This window comes from Carica papaya, chromosome 6, assembly GCF_054855325.1.
Source record: "Carica papaya isolate Zhongbai chromosome 6, ASM5485532v1, whole genome shotgun sequence".
In the NCBI taxonomy this organism is placed as follows: Eukaryota; Viridiplantae; Streptophyta; class Magnoliopsida; order Brassicales; family Caricaceae; genus Carica; species Carica papaya.
In genome coordinates, this window is record NC_142314.1 from 4369355 (window position 1) to 4388714 (window position 19360).

Below are 19360 nucleotides of genomic sequence, written 5' to 3' on the forward strand. Positions count from 1 at the left end.
TTAAATTACCAAAATACCCCTATTCTGTTAATTCGAAACGACAAATGACGGCATCATTTTAGAGATTTCGTAGATATGCGTCTGAATCTAAACAAATTTCTCATTGCCACCAGATTCTACAACTTGACTTGGTTGACTTTTACTCCATCAACAGTAAATTGATAAAAAGTAATAATAATAATAATAATAATAATAATAATAATGATAATAAATAAATTTGATAAATATATTATATTTTTTATTTTTATTCATAATTTAATTTAATTTATTTTACATTAAATATAACCATTTATTTTTTAAAAATTATTTTGTTCTCTCAATGACAATTATCTGCTCGTTATTTATGATCAATTTCGCTTTTATCTTTCGTAGAAGATAAACATTTGACTTAATGTTATTAAAATTTAGTATGTATTTAGTTTTATATTTTATTTTTAAATTTAATTATTTTGATAATATTTATCTTTTTATCTACATAAATAAAAACTCGAATCCTTAGTTATACCGTGCATTTTTTTTTATGATAAAAATATTATTATTAATGTGTATTTAATGAATGAATAATAAAATTTATCAATTTTTAAAAAATATTTATTTTCAAAACTTATATATTTACTTTTAACAATTAGTATAAACTTACAATATTAACTATAAACATCTGTATATTTAGCTATTAAGTCTATTTTCTTAAAAAAAATATTATTATATTTATAAGCCATAATAATTTAATGTAATATTTTCAAAAACTATTAAGAGGCAATTTCAAATCAACATGGTAAAATTTGTTTTCATCTCAAACATTAAATTAGGTTCTCTCCCAACCAACCTGTGAAACAAGATAACAACTAACAAACAACGCTCCTTTCCATTCATTTAAACCAATCGGTTGGCCATGTCGGCAAAATTATGGGCTTTTAAAGTTAGGAACCCATAATTTTAACAAAAGGTAAATTAGTATTTAACTATGGAAATATAGTCTCTAATATTTTTTTTGGTAGAAATAGGGTTACAATAAAAAAAAAATTGAGTATTTTGAAATAAATAAAAAATACACAATAAACTAATTATAATAAAAAAATATTAAAAATTAAATTATAACAAGTGTATTACTAATGCTCTGTTTAGATAAATTTTGTTTGAGATAATTAATTATGGTAATAATAAAATTATACCATGTAACGGCCCCGAAAATCTAAAATAAAATATATAATGATTTAAATGTGGAAGCGAAATAAAATGTTAAGGTTTACATCTTTTATACAATAACTTAAAATTACTAAACAAACATTACAGAATAAATTCTATAAAATCAAAAAAAGTAATACAAAATATAAAGTATATAGCATATACTCGCAATTTTTCTGCGGATCAGGCTTTGGAACCAGGTCCTTTTGATTTGAAATTGTTAAATAAATGATGAACTACACTAACACAGTAAAAATATCACACTATATCACCCGCACAGAAGTAAAAATTAGTATAAAGTCAAAACAATTAATGGAGCACTAAATTTAGCAAATTCGTTTATTAATCGTAAAATTATTTACCGTACATTTACCATAGTTGAATTTATGAAAACAACATATAGAGACAATAATGTCATACAAATCATAACTTTATAAACAATTAGCAACATATAACATATCATAAATGCATATCCATTAATAATAACCAAATCATAACCGTTTTTCATTTCACTATCTTACTAGTATTCATGGGGGTTCATAGGAATGTCTCCGCTACACGTGAACCATTTTCTTTAACAATCTCAATTATAGAACCGTCTCCATACCCCGTCCGATATAAGTGCTAAATTACCAAGTCTTCATACCCCATTCAGTATGAAACAACATTTACGGTAGGGTTTTTCATATACCCGGTCCGTCCACTATCTCTCAGGATATCTAGTAAGGCTGTCATTCAATCTGTTTATTTGATCACACCCATTTTCCATTTTCTTTTAGTCTCTATTACCAAATCAAACATAGTCACATAAACAAATAAACATGCATTAGGTAATGCAATCATGTCTCAAATATCAAATCAAACAGTAGTCAGGTAAGACATCAATACATGCATTTTAACTATAAAATAGATAAATCAAATAATATCATACTTTTAGACTGTAAAATAAATTAACAAAGAATAATTTTCGGTTCAGGCTTCATTAGCAATCCGTAATTAATTATGCAAATCTATTTAATTTGTACAAAATACCGTATTAGTATTTATTTAAACTTCAATTCTATGATAGAGAATAGAGTAAGGGATCCTTACTCGATTTGACACCGAAAAACTGAACGGTTTACTACGCATACGGACAGTCCCTAAGTTCCTTGAATTTTTCTACTGAAACGTGCTTATAGTACCTACAAATATTTTAAATAAACCCAAAATCAGTTATAGGGCCCGCTCTATCAATTTTGAAAATACAGCACGGTGGCTCCATCGTGCTCCGACAATGGCGAGCGACAACGGTCCGCCTCAGATTGGCTGTTTTTGATCATTTTTGGTCGAATTCGGTCGATTTTGCATCAATTCTTATGAGCACATACGCTAAAGGGCCTCGATGGGCCGAAAAAAAATACAAAAATCAAAACTCACCGACAGCGGGGTTCTCCGGTGCGGCAGCTCCTCCGGCTCACGTTGGGTTGGATGTTTCGTTTTGGTAAACCTGTAAAGAAGAAAATGGTGATCACAATGGTGAAAAAATTACTTGAAACGAGAATCGAAAAAGATCTCATCGGAAGCAGTTTATGAAATTTCTCAAGGCGGCGCCGGGCTTCGTTGGTGTTTTTTGGCCAATTTACCAGTTCTTTCACTCCGATTTGGCCATGGATGGGTTTAAAATTAAATTTCGTGCAAAACATAAATTTTTTCCTTTTTTGGCAATTGGAAAGGGTTCCAATGCAGCGGCGGATGGTGGCAGTCGGCTCCTCGGTGGCTGGGTTGTCTTCTCCGGCGAGGGGTTCTGGCGGCTAAGGTTAGGGTTTGGGTACGGATGAGGTTATTTATACCCATTCGCTTTTGATCTGAACCGTCCATTGCGTTTGATATGGACCCTCTATCGCGTTTGATCTAGACCGTTCGATCACGATTAAATAGGAAGTGAATCTGGGCCGTTCATCGCGATCCAATCTGGGTCGTCCGTGCGCGATTCACTCTGGGCCATCCGTGCACGTGGGAACGGACCTCAGTCATTCGATCGCTTGCACGCGGATCGCCTATGTGGCTCCCCCGGGTGCCCTCCCGCATCAGCGCCTCTGCCACTTGGCGCGTTCTAGTTGGTCGGGGCTGCTGACCGGGCGTCTGACATGGTAAAATTTTTTTAAATTGCGGTTTGATCCTTAGTTTCTGATTTTTTTTTTCAAAAACATCATCCGAATCCAATTTTTCACTCATTTTTTTCAAAATTATTTTCAATTTAATTCTTAATAAATTTTACCTATTTTTTCATTAAATTAAAATAAAATAAAATATAATAAAATAAAATAAATAAATAAATAAGTATATTTATTAATAAAAAAATAAAAAAAAAAAGATTTTGGTGGGCGTTACATATCATGTTTGAGAAGATTGTTTATTAATGTATGGTAATGATAATTATTTTATTTTAATTGATAGAATAGTATAATTACAATTAAATTATTAATTTATTTATATTTTATTGTATGTAATATTAAATAAAAAAATAGTATATAAAAATAATATAATAAATATATAAAAATATATTTATTTTTTTAATATTCTTAATTTTTTAGATAGTTAGATCCCAAAGCTACAAATTTATTTAAAGTTTTTATTATTTATATTATTATTATTATTTTTATCATTATCATTAATACTGTATTTTTATCGTAGATAATTTTTCTTTAGTAGTTTCTCTATTTATAAATTTCTCCAACAACTTCTATCCCCCAACACCCAACCGTGTCGCATGCCCCATAACAACTTCATTCCTAACAAATTCTCCCTCAGCATATGTTAACTAAGACAATTAATTTTCTTTTACACACAATACAATATATTGATATTTTAGTACTTTTTAAAAACACACATTAAGTATACCCTTAAATATATATGTCAATTTATTGCCTTTATTGCCAGTGCATGCATCTACTTTGAAAGATATCAAAAGTATAGTATAGGGTAAAAATATTTATCTTTAGTTATTATTATCTCTTAAATATTTCTCTCACTTATATAAGTATGAAATATTAGTTTATACGAATACCCATCTTTTTAAAAAATAAATTGACATAAAATAAAATAAAATTATCCTACTATACAATCTTATAATATAATATATACATCTCACTCCATAGATAATATATAAGTTTAGCCATAATATATTCATAAAAATCTAATATAGATTGTCATATGGTTTTTGTTAAATACACTCGTGACATCAACCAAAACCATTATGAAATATTTTAAATCAATCAACAAGTCAATCTTGCTCTAATCTCAAAGCCCCTAATTTTTGTTCAAAAGAATCTTAAGCTCTAACCTAAACCATAAACAAAGAACAGCAAAAAAGACTGTAGTTTTCCCTTTGGTTTTATGCTTTTTTTAAAGAGATTATAATTATAAAAATGTGCAGCATACCCAGCATGTAATTGAAAAGCCATAATGTCTTTCATAAGCACGTTTCTACTCAATTCCTGGAAAGGCTACTCGTTACGTTCGAATCTGAATCAAGCGTAAAGTAATACGAAAGCACCACGCTCCAAACGCGCACGTGACGCCTGCGCTAACGGAAGTTCACACGAAGCACGTGAAGTCAACGGGCATAATCGAAGGCAGTTGGAAAAGAGCTTCAAGCAATCGTCTTTTTTAACTGCCGTTAGCCACGTCATCTCCCGATTCCTAGTTTGGCGGGAATTCCGTAATTCTCATGCCAGATCGAGAATATAGAAAAGAAAACGGAAAGATATAGTTTAATTTTCTCGCCGACGATTTAAAGGGTCGAATCTGTATTTCCTCTTTTATTCGATGTAACGATCGGTTATTCTTTTTGATTGATGGCAACTGATCAATGGCGTTCTCCAGAGGCGTAGCAGCAGACGAGGAAATAGGGAAAGCAGGAGCCGGTAAACGAACGCATGTGCAGACCGCGACTCAGGCCCAGGCTCAAACTCAAGCTCAGGCCAAGCGGAAGGCGACTGGGGTGAGAACATGGCTGGTGGTGTCGGAGTCCGGGGAGTCGCGGTTCGAGGATGTTGGGAAGCACTCAATTATGCGGCGGACGGGCCTGCCCGCTCGCGACCTGAGGGCTTTGGACCCGGTCTTGTCGTATCCATCATCGATTTTGGGGAGAGAGAAGGCCATCGTCATCAACCTGGAGCACATCAAGGCCATCATCACTGCCAAGGAGGTCCTCATGCTCCATTCCTCTAATCCACTCGTTGTCCAGTTTGTTCAGGACCTCCAGCAACGAATTTCTTGCCTCCATGCTGCGCCGCAGCAGGTAATACAAGGTCTAAACTATTCATAGTACGATAAAGATGGAGACAATATCTAGATTTATCTCTCACCTCGTTGCTCAACAATTCGTGTCTATTCATTTTATAAAACGCCCCCCGAAGGATCCCGTGGATTCTCAATCTTTTTCAATTTCGTGGACCTTTTACCTTCGAAAACTATTAGAATGGATTATCCAATCCACTCTCCGTATGATTTTCGAAGTAATACATTTCACTTTGTGCTTATAGAAATCTTCTGAGTCGGCAATGGATGATTTTATAATCCTTTAGGAGAGTTGACTAGTAAAGATTATTACCTAAAATGCCCTGCCGTAGAGAAGTATTTTGTCGAACTAACCTGGTAACTATCTACTCTACAAAGGCAATGGAAGAGTCACCTGCTGTTGCATGGACCTCAACCTTAATGCCCCGTGATGATGATTCAGGAACTGCACCAACTAGTGAACTAACAGATCACAGCCCGACAATGATGAATATGCCTATAGATGCGGGTCCAAAGATATTGCCATTTGAGTTCAAGGCACTTGAAGCTTGTCTTGAGTCTGCTTGCAGGTGTCTCGAATCCGAGGTATGCAGTTTATTTCTTACCTTCTTATTTGTCTCATTCTAGTGTTAATATTCATCTTACAAATTTCTTCCATTGGAAAAGTTGATAGTTGATCCTTTGGGATTCAGAAAATACTTTGTATAGTAATGAAAGCAGGAAAAAATAGGTCGTTTTTCAAGGTAACTACAAATTATCAAAATAAGATAAGCAAGATTGTAGTGTAGAAACTCTTGCTTACTACTTCCACCATCCAAGTAAGAGAAGTCCACGGTGCGGTTGAAGTGCATAGGTAGTAGCCTCAGTCCTAAGAAGCAACAATCATGCTACTTCAGCTATATGCTCTACAGGTGCCACAACAACCTTTAACAAGTATGATCGGGATTGTTGATCCCCAGATCTGCTGGTCTGCGATATTCCCCCTAGCCCACAAGTACAAATCATTGGCAGAATATAATCCCAAAATACTCCACATACTCAAAAATAGTAAATCAAGAACGGGGAAAGACCTGGAGAGTTCCCCAACAGCATACCGTTAAAGGCTAAGATTATCTGATTTGGCTGTTTCATTGATGTGTGTCACATATGATAAGTGATGATGTGTTTAGTTCTCAGTTAGTGCTGTAATTGTGTGCCTTGTAGTTAGTTAATTATCGTACTTGATAAGCGCATTGATTCTTAGAGAGTTGTTGAGGAAGTTAAGTATGAGGAGACAAAAATTCCAAGAGTATATCAAATGGAAGCTTAATTCTATTTTGGTTGATGATTGGGTTGGAAGGGGAAGCCTCAAAACTCAATTCCCAAGGATTTTTCCCACTGCGCAATCTAAGAATATCATTGTTGAATAAGTCTATAGAGAGGTGAATGGAAGTATGGAGTGGTTTGTGAATGTGACAAAAAACCTCACTGATTGGGAGATTGAAGAATATGAAGCATTGCTGCATATTTTGTCCGCTGTGCACTTGAATGACAATAGAGACTTGATTGTGTGGAATTTGAAGAAGCAGGGGGAGTTCCCTGTCAAGTCCTTTTATAACCATCTGGTGGGAAGAGTTGAGGTGGGTTTGGACCGGTTCCTTGCTAATCAGATATAGAAGGTGAAGGTTCCTCCTAGAATTGTTTTTCTTTTTTTTGCTTGGGAAGTGAGAAGAGAATGTGTACTGACTATTGGTAAACTGATGAGAACGGCTAGAACATTGGTGAATGACTATTATTTTTGCAAGAAAGCTGCTGAGTCCTGTAATCATGTTCTTCTTTGGTGTCCGGTGGTGTATAATATTTGAGCAATAGTATATGGATTACTAGGTATTAATTGGGTTATTGCCGGGTCGGGGAAGGATGAGTTATGACTTGGGATGGGATATGTAAAAAGAAAAAATATGCAAATCTTATTCCTTTGACTATTTTTTGAGCAGTTTAGAAAGAGATAAATAGTAGACCTTTTGAGGATATTGAGGGAGAGATGTCCAAATTAGATATAGATGGATGCACTATTTTGATTCTATGATTTTGGGTCATAATATTTATAAGGTGGAGGATTTTGGAAATATCATATGTATACTAATAGAGCTGTAAATATATTGTAAATGGGTGCCACCCCCTTGGTGCCATTAATTTAATATACATTTATACTTTTTATTTCAAAAAAAAAAAACATGTTTTGATTCTTATATCCATACAGATGATCCACATGTCGAAGTTGGAGATATATTAGACTCCTGTTCCTTTTCTACAGTTTATGGTGTCTAAGAGCTTCAGGAACAAATTTTTTCTTGTCTTTCTGGATTTGACTTGCCTCGTTTAGATGGATTTGGTTTAGTTACAGATTGTAGACCGGACATTCCGGTGAGGGATTCTCTCGTGAAGAAAGATGTTGCTTTGTCTCTTATTCTTAGATATGTCTAGGTCAACGTTCATAGGGTAGCACAAGTTCTTTTGCTACTAATGTTGAATGAGAAGTTTCAACAAATTTCTAACTAAATGAACCTTGGTCCAAGCACTAAACTTCACCTGACCCTCTGTCACAATGTCTCCTTCCTGGATAATATTTTTCACATGATGTTGGTTTATTTCTACCCTAAAATCTCTGAGAAAGATTCAACTGATAGTGGTCTTGGCCAAATCTCTCAAAGTCACAAGGCAGTTTTAGTTCCAAGATAGGAGAACTGTGCTATCTCCTGAAAATAAGGATATATTCCATTTTGGATCTGGTTGATCCACATACTCATACATGCATGGGTACATCACATGCATATGCTAGTGATTTATTGTTTTATGTCCCATATCAAAGTGGTCATATATTTGTCAGACACGGACACTGGAGGAGGAAGCATATCCAGCACTTGATGAACTGACTTCTAAAATCAGCACACTTAATCTGGAACGTGTTAGACAGATAAAAAGTCGTCTGGTTGCCATATCAGGTCGCGTGCAAAAGGTAATTGATGTATCATCTTGTAGCTGTTTTATTTTAATATTTCAGATGATGAATAAGTGATTATTGGACATTGGAAATCAAGTGAATATATATTATTGATAGCAATAAATATGTTACATTTCAAACAGTACAATGGTCACTTGTATCTGATATACATTGTTTCTGGGATGAGAACATGAAAATTCTTTCCTAAAAAAGAACATGATGTTTTCTTGGCTGTTTAGTTTGTTCCTTTTTTTTCCCCTCTATCATTTTGTTTTGTTCACATTCCATTACCACAAATCACGTTGATCATCCTACATATTTGTTTGGTTCTTCCGAGGAGAATGCTTTTGTTCCCGATTCATTCATAGATGGTGATGTTAAATCGAGGATCCACATTTTTCTTTTTTAACTTTTGCGTGGCAATTGTTTTTTCCTTTCTAGGTAATGATATTGAATATATTGTTCATTTTCCGAAGCTGCGTACTTCTTTTGTCAATCTTTTTCTCTTTTTAGTTATTTATGCATACACCTTTTTGTTTCCGATAGCATTTGCCTATAAGTGGTCTTAAAGTCACTTCTATAATCTGTTTTCGGTACTTCTCTAGCAGCTGAAATTAAGGGTTCAATATGCTGCATATTATACATGTTGGATGTTGTTCTTTGTGCTTATTGGTAATTTTGTCTAATCATTCTCCTGTTATCTACAGGTGAGAGATGAACTTGAACATTTGCTGGATGATGATAATGATATGGCTGAAATGTATTTGACAGAAAAGCTTGTTGCTCGCTCATTTGATCAAACATCACTAAGAGAAGAATCAGGGACATTTGAAATAGATGATGAAAGGTGCATATTGATTCTGTTTCTCTATCATTTGTTGCATAAATAGTGTTTCTTGGTTGAAGAGAATAATGTTGCATTCTGCAAAGTAAACCATGTTGCTAATTAAGCATTCTTGTCCCATATATTGTTATGGATGCAAATATGAAAGATGCAGCAAGAATAAAAAATTGACTTTCAATTAAATATGAAATTTTAATTAGTATTAGATTTTTAAATAGTTGGAATTTTAATTAGTATTAAATTTCTAAATAATATATATTTTTTATTAGTATTTGATTTTTAAATAGTATTTTCAATATTTTAGTAAAATATTTTTAATTAAATTTAGATTTCAAATTAAATTAACATTTTTTAAATAAGAATTGTAACCATTATATAAAGGAAAATATTTGTTATTAATAAAATAAGTCAGAATATTATTTTAAAGTACGAGATTGGAGCTCTCTCTAATGAAATCGAAGGTAGTAGCTCCTTTTGATGAATTATAATCTATTTTCACAAAATAGGTCGCTCAAAAAATCGCAACAAAAAGTAGAAGCAAATTCTGGAACCAGAAATTCCAGATAACCGCCTAGTAACAAGATATATATATTATAACATACGCACATGTAAATTCAATTAGAAAGCCATTTGATCTGACATTCTTTAACATATTCATGGGACTTATTGATATAAAAAGAAAGTTTTTGAAAGAACTGAGATGTTGAATTGTTTCTTGTCTTTTTTCATGGTCACGTGTGTGTGAATGATCAAATTAGAAAAACCTTTAAAACCTATAAGGGTCTACCTAGAGAAGGCAGTTTGAAAGATGTTAGCCATTTAAAATTTGAGTTTGATAACATCTTAATCTATAGTAAACATAAAGAGGATCTATGACTCTAAAGAGGTTTTATGACCTTAAAACGTATGTGTTTTAGAGTCTAGAATACATCTTCATGAGTCTTAGCATTGCAAAGCAGCAAAGAAAGGCATAATCTCCTATAGAAAAGACGGTTTGCTAATTTGGTTTCTGAAGATTCTAGGGTTTCTCTTCGATCACAACACTCACAAGCTAGGGAAAATGGTGCCTCCCGTTAACACAGTAACCTCCTTCTTCTGTATGTCTTCCTTGAGTAACTAGAAAAAAAAAACTCAATGGAGGGATGAGTAACCCAACAATAACCAAATGATTAAAACGATGGACCAAAGCCTTGAAAGCACTTCATAGTGCAAAAACAAGTGATTATGCGATTTGCTGTGTCAAAACGCATAACAACACATCCAGAGAAATGATATAGTTAATTCTGCATATTTGTAACAAATCATTAGTGCTGAGCCTGTTTAGAGCAGCAGTCTAAACAAAAACCGGGTATGAGGGAGGAAATGTCATAAAGCTGTGAAATGGCCTCTCTAGGGGCTCTTGTCAATGGAGGTACTCCTGGCTCTAGAACTCCAATACTTTCCTGTGCGATCTGCACTTATTCTTTATTTCATTGTGCCACAAAAGTACAAGATTTCAGAGGAGAATGCATGTCATTTAGCCAATAAACTCATGCTTTCGGATAAGAGATTCTCAATGTCTAAGCCACCATCTTTTCTAAGAAGAGAATGCATATCCCAACTCACCAGATTGTCTCTTGAAGACTCTCCCACGGACATCATGAGAAATCCCTCATGATTCTCTCAACTTTAGAAGCCACCTCCAAAGGATCTTAAGAGCGAGAGGTAATATAGGGAATACTTGATAAACAAGCCTTGATAAGGATAACCCTTCTATCCAGAGAGAATAAACCGGGGTCCCTACAACACCCAACCCTTTCATCAGCTGGTCCAAGAAAGAACCCGTGTTACCACCAAGAGAGGCACCGACATAGGTAAATGGCCAAGATAACACGTAATAGCCAATAAATCTTGTAAGCCTATAAATGGTGCATCCTCCTCCACATTGATCCTTGTGGCTCACTCTGTCAAATTCAAGAAAAAGAAGATTGTATCATTTACAAAATATAAATGACAGAACATGATGCGATCCACCTTGACTCCAAAACCTTTCACGAGGTCTCTCTCACCTCCATGGTAAGCATATAGTAAGAACATCCACCACAAAAGTAGAAAGGAGAGAGGATCCTGCCTCACTCATCTTTACCATTGAATCAAGATTCAGGGTCCCCATTAACAATCACCACATAGGGCTAAAAAAACTTTCTATAGACTTGCTTTTTGATTATCATTCAATTTGGCTTATTTTCTGCTGACTTCTGTGTTTCATGCATATGAGTATGTTTAAGTGCATGTCTTGCACAGGAAAAGAGAAAAGATAGATAAAAATATAACTTAAGAAATGAGTAGTCAGTTATTAAACATGCGCAAGTTGTGATGTCACTTCATTTTGTTATCTTTCTAAAGGTTGATTTTTCCCCCTTGTGAAACTGAAGTCTTAAAATTTAATGCTTTGTATGATTGCATGGAAGCAAACAATTTTGTCTCTAGAAAAAGCAACAGTGGCAAAGTTAAATTCCTTATCAGAATTTTATGTAGAAAATATAGGGGATGGTATTTGTTTCAAGCTTAGAGCATCTGGTTGGGTTTCCTAGACTGGAAACTGGGGCAGAGGGATGTATTATAGGTTAAGTGAATGGTTATTATTCAATTTTTAAACAGCTTTCTTAGGTTATCTTTAGAACAAATGCAAAACTTTTGTTAGAAATCATTTGCAAATTTACAATTATTTTGACTAAAAAGATGATAAAAGTCCTACCTAAAATGATAAAATTGAGTTCTTATGGAATTCTGTACATACTCAATTTTCTTCTCATCCTACTACAGTTACAAATTGTTCAAGTTAAACTGAATGTGAATGTGCAAATGGTTCCAAAAAAATTTATAGATTTCTTCTAGATTGGTTTGAGCCTTAGTGTTTAGAGTAAACCTTAACATTAAGATTAGATACAAAGTGCTACTTGTAGAACACAAAATTCATTCCTCTCCCCCACTCTCTCTCTCTCTCTCTCTCTCTCTGTTAATCCAAGAAGGTCGACATAGGCTGCTCTGGGTTTGTGTACATTATGATGACTTCCCTTTTGGTATTACCGAAAAAAGTTCATGTTTATGATGTCTGGATGTAAATAATTTTGTAGTATTATTATTCACACTTAGTCACAAACATCTACTTCTCTATTTTTCTACCCCAAATTGAAAAGTCCAATGAATGTCTGTTGGTATTTCTCTATTTTGTAGTATTATTAAACACCTCTTATTGTAATCTTCTACTTTTGGTAAAGAATGACTTTGTTATTGACTTATATAGTCACATTACACATAAGTCCTTGCAATGATTTCTTATTGTTAAGATTTTGAAAGGCTCTTCTATACTGACCCATTATCCTCTTCCAAAATCAACCTTATAACAAGGACCAAAATTGGGTACCTAACAGATTTTTCTGTAGATGTCAAGTTGGACTATTTATATGCGTGTAAATTTGCTGAACCGAAGGAAGCCCAGGACTAATAGAATGTTGGGGATCCTAGGGGCGTGAAAGTATCCCATTTATTATAAAGAAGGGAACAGGAGTCTGCAGTTCAGAATTAATTGCTCCTAGTTTTATGGTCAAGATGTCCAGGTTTGGTTTGGCTATATGTTTATTAGAATAAATCCTGTCAATTTTATTGTGGGAATATTTGAATAATCTTGGTGGATTGGTGTGGTTGTCTTAGTCTAGGAATAAAGATAAGGATAGGCAGTTTTGGCATTCCTAAGTTCTAGGAAAAACAGCATCTCTATTGTAATAAATTTTAATGTCTTATTTCTTATAGTAAGAGAGGAATTTGTCAAGTGTTGAGTACTTACTCAAGAAATAGCTGGGTTCTCTTTTACTAAATCCACAAAATAGATCTAAATAAGTAAAGGATGAAAAACTCAAAAAGCTGAAATCTATATACTGATTTCTATGTAAATCAATCCGTTACTAGATCCATCAGTAGGTACTGCCACAGAGCTGTACCAATTTTGAAAAGAGCAGCCTATCATGGTGTGAAGGATTTCTGCTATACCTCCTTTTACCTGCTTTGGCTTGAAAAGATCTAGGTCCAAGAATATATAGCACTAAGATAAGTTTCTCTGCAAAAGGATTCTTTTGGTACTTGTCTGAGTGTTACCAGGTCAACAGTTTGGTGATTGAAGTGTTGAAATCTTAATATTGGGACTCAATTGGTTGTATCTGTGTCTATTGGCTAGTGAACTAATTGATTGATTGTCTCAAATAGTCCAAGTCCAATCTGAATAGTAGATACAAAGGTTTTTCGGACATTAAGAAATAATCAGATATGTTAGAGTTTTACTACTATTTCATATTTTTGGCCAATGACATTCTATTTTACCATTTCTGGAAGGATGACAATTTATTCAACTCTCTTCAGCATTGCATAATGGCATATCAAGATTACAGACCTGTAGTCTAATTCTTTTTATTGTATTCTGTGATGACATTTATCTTATAGAGATGATGAGACAAAGTCGGAAAGTAGCTCAGATATCTCATCAGATCCTAAACCCAATATAGAGGAGCTGGAGATGCTTTTGGAAGCCTATTTTGCACAAATAGATGGAATTCTTCAAAAACTATCTGATGTAAGTATCTCTTACTCTATTTTCATTATTTTAATATTTTTATCTATGCTCTATTCTCTCGTAACTCATTCAATTTGTTTAGTGTCCTTATCTGTAAGTGAACAGTGTTTTTAGCAACGGGTGATTATCTAACTTCTCCATAGAGAGTTTTTCTTTTATTGCAATTCTCTGAATTTTCTGACTTGTTGAACATTTCTGATATCTCTTAGAATTTAAGATATATATGAGGGTGTAAAGAAACATTCTTGAGGAACAGAAAGGAAAAAAAATCTTTTAATATTTATTTTTTTTAATCTTTAATAATAACAGAAACGTTATAAACAGTTATAGAAAAGGAGACATAATAATGAGGATGAGGTTTCCTCAAAGCAAACCTCCGAAAATTTGGAGGAGAAAGAAACAAACATAAATAGAACTCAGTTAAAAAGTGCTCTTCTGCAAAAAAGTTGAAGAAGTAATGATCCTTAAAGATTCTGCCACTGAGCTCCAACCATAAGACCCAAAACCTGGAAAAGATGGTTCTTCTCGCAGGAATCCTCAAACTCTTCCTCACTCCATCACCTAAAGAAATTCTCAAGGAAAACATTTTTGGAGGAGGGGAAGGAAGGGTGGTGGGGAAATCACATAAAACCAGAAGTACCAAAAAGTTTTGTTGATAGTTTCCAAGCTACATCACAATGAAAGAACAGGTGATTATGGGACTCATTTGGCCTAAAACACAGTACACATACATCAGAGGAAAAACATGGTTTTAGTCAATAAAAGTGTAACAAAACGTTAGTGTTAAGTTTGTCTGGGACAGTCATCCAAGGAAAACCTTCACCTTAGGGAGGGTTTTGACCTTTTAGAAATGGGAACTGGGAAATTCAAGGGCACCACTAGTATTTAGAGAAAATATGATGAAAAAGACTTGCAAAAATATCCAGACGTAACAGACCGAGTGTCCATATTATGCTATCAACTTGGGAAGAACGAAAGCAAGACTCAAGCATATGAATGTAGGAAATCATATCACGATATTTCCCATTATTAAGATTCTAAAGAACTACACATTCCAAGAATGTTGCCCCTTAGAGTGATAAATGAAAAAGTCATTAATAGGAACATGAGGATGTGATGAGGGATTATAAAGGTCGGGAAGTGTGAAGCTAATGGGTGATATGCTCCAAAAATAAAGTTCGAGAATCGTCTCCTACACACAGAGGGGTGAAAGGAGTAAATTGACCATAAATTAAGAGATAGCTTTATAGGGGCTTCTATGGGAAATGAAACTCTTAGCAAGAGAATCCCAGCCGTTCTTTTGTATACAATGAATACTCGTAATCACCTCTTGATAAAGAGAACAAAATTCATGTGGAAGCATAAAATAACTTGCAGGGGCTTTGCAAGGGCTTATGTGGGAAATGGAACTTTTACCAATAGAATCCGATCCATTCCTTTGTATACCATGGATATATTTTTTTTTTGAGATAAAAATGTGGAGGATATGTTAACAAGGTACCAAAAAGGAAGTACCACCCATTGACAAAAGATTTACAATCGTATTAGGGTATCAATGACATTTTCAAGATCCACATTACTGATAATGTCATGATCTAACAAAATAAACCCAAAATAATGAATTTACCTATCTTTTATACTAAGAATACTACTCTCAATATTATCAAAAACTCTACTATTTCTCTCATTCCAAATGACCCTGAAAATAGTCAAAGATATCAAGTTAGCAGTCTTATTTTTTACATATAAACCATCCACATCTACTTTCTCTTCGACAAGCCCTAATTTCACATTTTCCTTTTTTTAATATCTATCGAGTCCCCAAGGATAAAAGATTCCTCCTCCTTAGTGCCTGATGTCTCTCCCCGGGTTGGGTAAACAACACCCTTTGGATCCGGGCAAACAAAAAGGCCCCCACTAACATCGTTCGTAATTTTCTATTTCCCTTTTTCTCTTGACGAATTCCTTTTTTTTCCACCCAGCCCATCTTTTTTGTCGTTCTGTGTACGGCCCAACAAAACAAGAGCCTTATCACCCTTTTTAACAAACCGATGCTTAAGATTGTCGTTTTGGTCACTAACCATATGCCCTTTGCCTGTCCTGTAATGCCCTTTCGGGCCAACTTGATATGATTCGGATTGTCTCTGTCCCACCTTAATCGCATTACCTTCAACAGCATGTACCGCCTCTGCGTGTGATTTCATGCCCTCGAACTCCATCGCTATGTTGGCGTTGATTGGAGTGTTACAGTGTGGATAGTGGAAAGATGCTTTTCATGGAAATTTCATCTGGTCCACCTTCTCCTTTGGTCATTCTGTATTGTTCCTTCCACCCTCTTCAGTGACCTTAGACGGTTTAACCGGTCTGTCCGCCAGTTCATATGCTACCACCAATAACTTCGACCACCCTTTCCCCTGCAAGCCTCCCGAAAAAAAAAATCCTCTTCACTCTTCAATCTCTTTGTACAGTCAAAGTTAGGTACTCCCCTCGTCCGTTTGATCCGTATGATATCCATAATTCATAGTTCCTCTTCACCAGGTGTTTTACCCATATGCCCGGTCTACATTTCGACCAAAAATCGTCGAGCGCATCGAGAAACCAAGCATATTCCTCTTTGTCCAAGAAGATCGACCTTCGAAACCCTCACCCATTCTCCATGATCCCTAATCCTTCTGCCTTCTTTCCTTTGCAGCATAGGTTGAAGGATTTACCCTCTAAGTAAAGATACCTTCAACCATACGAACTCATGTGTATACTTGGGTCTTGGTCGGTCTAGGCAGCCGAACACGGGATAGGGTTTAGAGTGAACTTTTTAGAGAGAGAGAGAAGAGAGTGTATTATATACCTTAGCCCCATAGGTTCTATTTAATTCACTAGTTTTCTTATTTTATCGAATTTCTAGATAGGTATACCATGGATATTCATGTGAAAGCAAAAAATAATTTAGCTAGTAAAGACAAATTTTTTAAAAACCAAATCCTAATACTCAAACCACTATCCTTAATAGGAAACCGATACACATTCTATCTCTAAATAATCTCTTGAAGCATCCTTCATGATCCACTTAACTTTCTCAGCCACTTTCTTCAAGACTCTAAAACTAAGACATGAGTACAAAGGAATAACAGAAAGACATACCTAAATAAGAGCAACTCTAGCATCTGAAGATAAACAATTGCATCCGGTTGCCTTCATAAGACCACTGACGATAGGACCATATACATCCACAAGATGACTTTTACTAAGATTAATGCAAAGACTGAATATTTTCAAATATAAATGAGCTTAAGAGCATTTTTAACCAACCCGAAATCATTTGAAAGGAATAGAATAATGTCATTTGTGAAATGAAGATGAGAAATCTCCATTCTCTCCTCCCAAAGGCACACAAACCTTTGACACACTTCTATAAGATCCCTTAGTCAAAGTCCGACTAAGAACACATACCACTGGAGTTAAAAGGAAAGGAGAAAGAGTATCTTCACATCTCACATCTCTAAACCAATTGAATAAAGACCACAGCTTACAATTAATGATAACTGCAAAAGACACCAAGGAAAGACACCCACTAATCCACTTCTGGCACCTAGATCCAAAACCTTTTCTTTCCAACCCTTTGTCCATAAAGTCCCAATACCCTATCGAGTGCCTTCTAAATTCCAACTTGAAAATCAACTCTTTACTGTTAGATTTTTTAATATCCTCCACAACCTTGCTAGTAACAAACAGAAGCATATACAGTCTGTCTATCCCACAGGAAAACATTCTACTCAAGAAAATTATATCATTCAGAACCTCAAAGAACCTCAAACAAAGCACTTTAAGGATATGGTTACGCACAGTGGTCCTGAAACCTATAGGGTAGAAACGAAAATCTTCTTAGACCTATTTTTCAGGCACCAGTGTGATGAAGGTGGAACACATACTTTTACTGACATTCCATTAAGATGAAATTCCTCAAAATATTTCATTGGTCACATTTCACAAAATCCCAACAAACTTGGAAGAATGTAATGGAAAAACCATCTAGGCTAAGGGCCTTATTTAGACCCAGAGCTCAGAGAGCCTCTTCACTTCTTCCTCAAGAAAATGTCTCTCCTACCAGTTTCCCCATTCCACACTATTAGGACTGCATTTATTTTACCAATTCAATGAACTTATATCCCTCTTTCCCTTTCCTCTCCATTGGACAATCAAATGAATAATGAATAATAATATTTACTTCTGCATCCCCACTGAACTCAGTGTGAATGATCTTTAGACTCAATGATAGAGAAGTTAAACTCTGGAGGTCAGCAGACTTTTGGCCCCAGGTAGAACTACGAAAAGAAATTTGTTATTTGATGCTCAACTTAGATACTGAGTAGGGTAGAAATGTATTTGCATATGAAAAAAGAAAAAGAAAAAAGTGGACTCTTGAGAAGCAGTCCATACTTTGTACTATTTATTTAAATCGATTATGCTCTTTCTCTTACCCATAGACTAGCTCTTATAAGCTGAAATCAGAAGCGAATGATAATACATTCTCTTACTTAACACAGATGAGTGAGTACGTGGGTGACACAGAAGACTTCATCAATATTATGTTGGATGACAAACAGAATCATCTGCTAGAGATGGGAGTGCTGCTCAGCACCGCAAATATGATACTCAATGCAGGCATTGTTGTTGTTGGATTATTTGGCATGAACATTACAATAGAACTCTTCAATGGTCAACCTATACAATTCTGGGAAACTGTGGTGGGTACAGTGGGAGGTATTGTTGCTTTGTATGTGATTGCAATTGGCTGGGGCAAGAAAAAGAATTTACTGGCTTTATAGAATCATTCTCATCAAGAGAAGGATCACATATTTACCAGAGTAAATCAGTTCTTGATATCTTGAATTCCCAATGGAATCTGATCTATATTTTATAATGCTGTAATAGAAATTTAACCACAAATTTTTAGATGACTTTCTACTTATGTAGATAATTTCTCTGCAACGATAAGTTGCAAATTTTGGTAAGATTTCGAATTAAATTCAATATATACATTTCTGTGATTAGTTCAATTAAATTATAATAAATCAAAATTACACTCACTTGAATGAAGTGCATGTAATTCTTTTTCTCGTGCTGCAGGGATAAGAGAACAATGATTAGTTTATAACAAAAATTACCGTATAAAATAATAATATAAAAACTAATGTAAAAATGTATACCTGTACCTAGAGCTAAATGGGCGGACGAGATGAAGTAGCTCATGACAGTCTGTCCTAGTCATTTGGGCTCTATGCTCTTTCTGGGTCTGGTCGCCTCGTTGTTGAGCTTGTCTCGTAAATTGATCAGACACTATGTCTTGGAACATTCAATTTTGTAATACAAGTAAATTAATTTACCAAAAACAAAATAGTTCAAAATAAATTAAAATTTCAATCTCTTTTTCTTACAATAAAATAATAATATTTAAATTAAT

The 19360-nt window shown here is 34.6% G+C and overlaps 1 protein-coding gene across 1 annotated transcript; it reads left to right on the plus strand.

The window, feature by feature from the left end:
• Positions 1 to 4651: 4651 nt before the first annotated feature.
• On the plus strand, positions 4652 to 18911 carry LOC110816576 (magnesium transporter MRS2-F-like). The gene is made up of 6 exons (XM_022044827.2): positions 4652 to 5470; positions 5848 to 6054; positions 8339 to 8467; positions 9160 to 9299; positions 13773 to 13902; positions 18444 to 18911. The coding sequence occupies exons 1-6, from the start codon at positions 5039 to 5041 to the stop codon at positions 18723 to 18725; spliced, it is 1320 nt and encodes a 439-aa protein (XP_021900519.2). The 5' UTR covers positions 4652 to 5038; the 3' UTR covers positions 18726 to 18911.
• Positions 18912 to 19360: the final 449 nt, after the last annotated feature.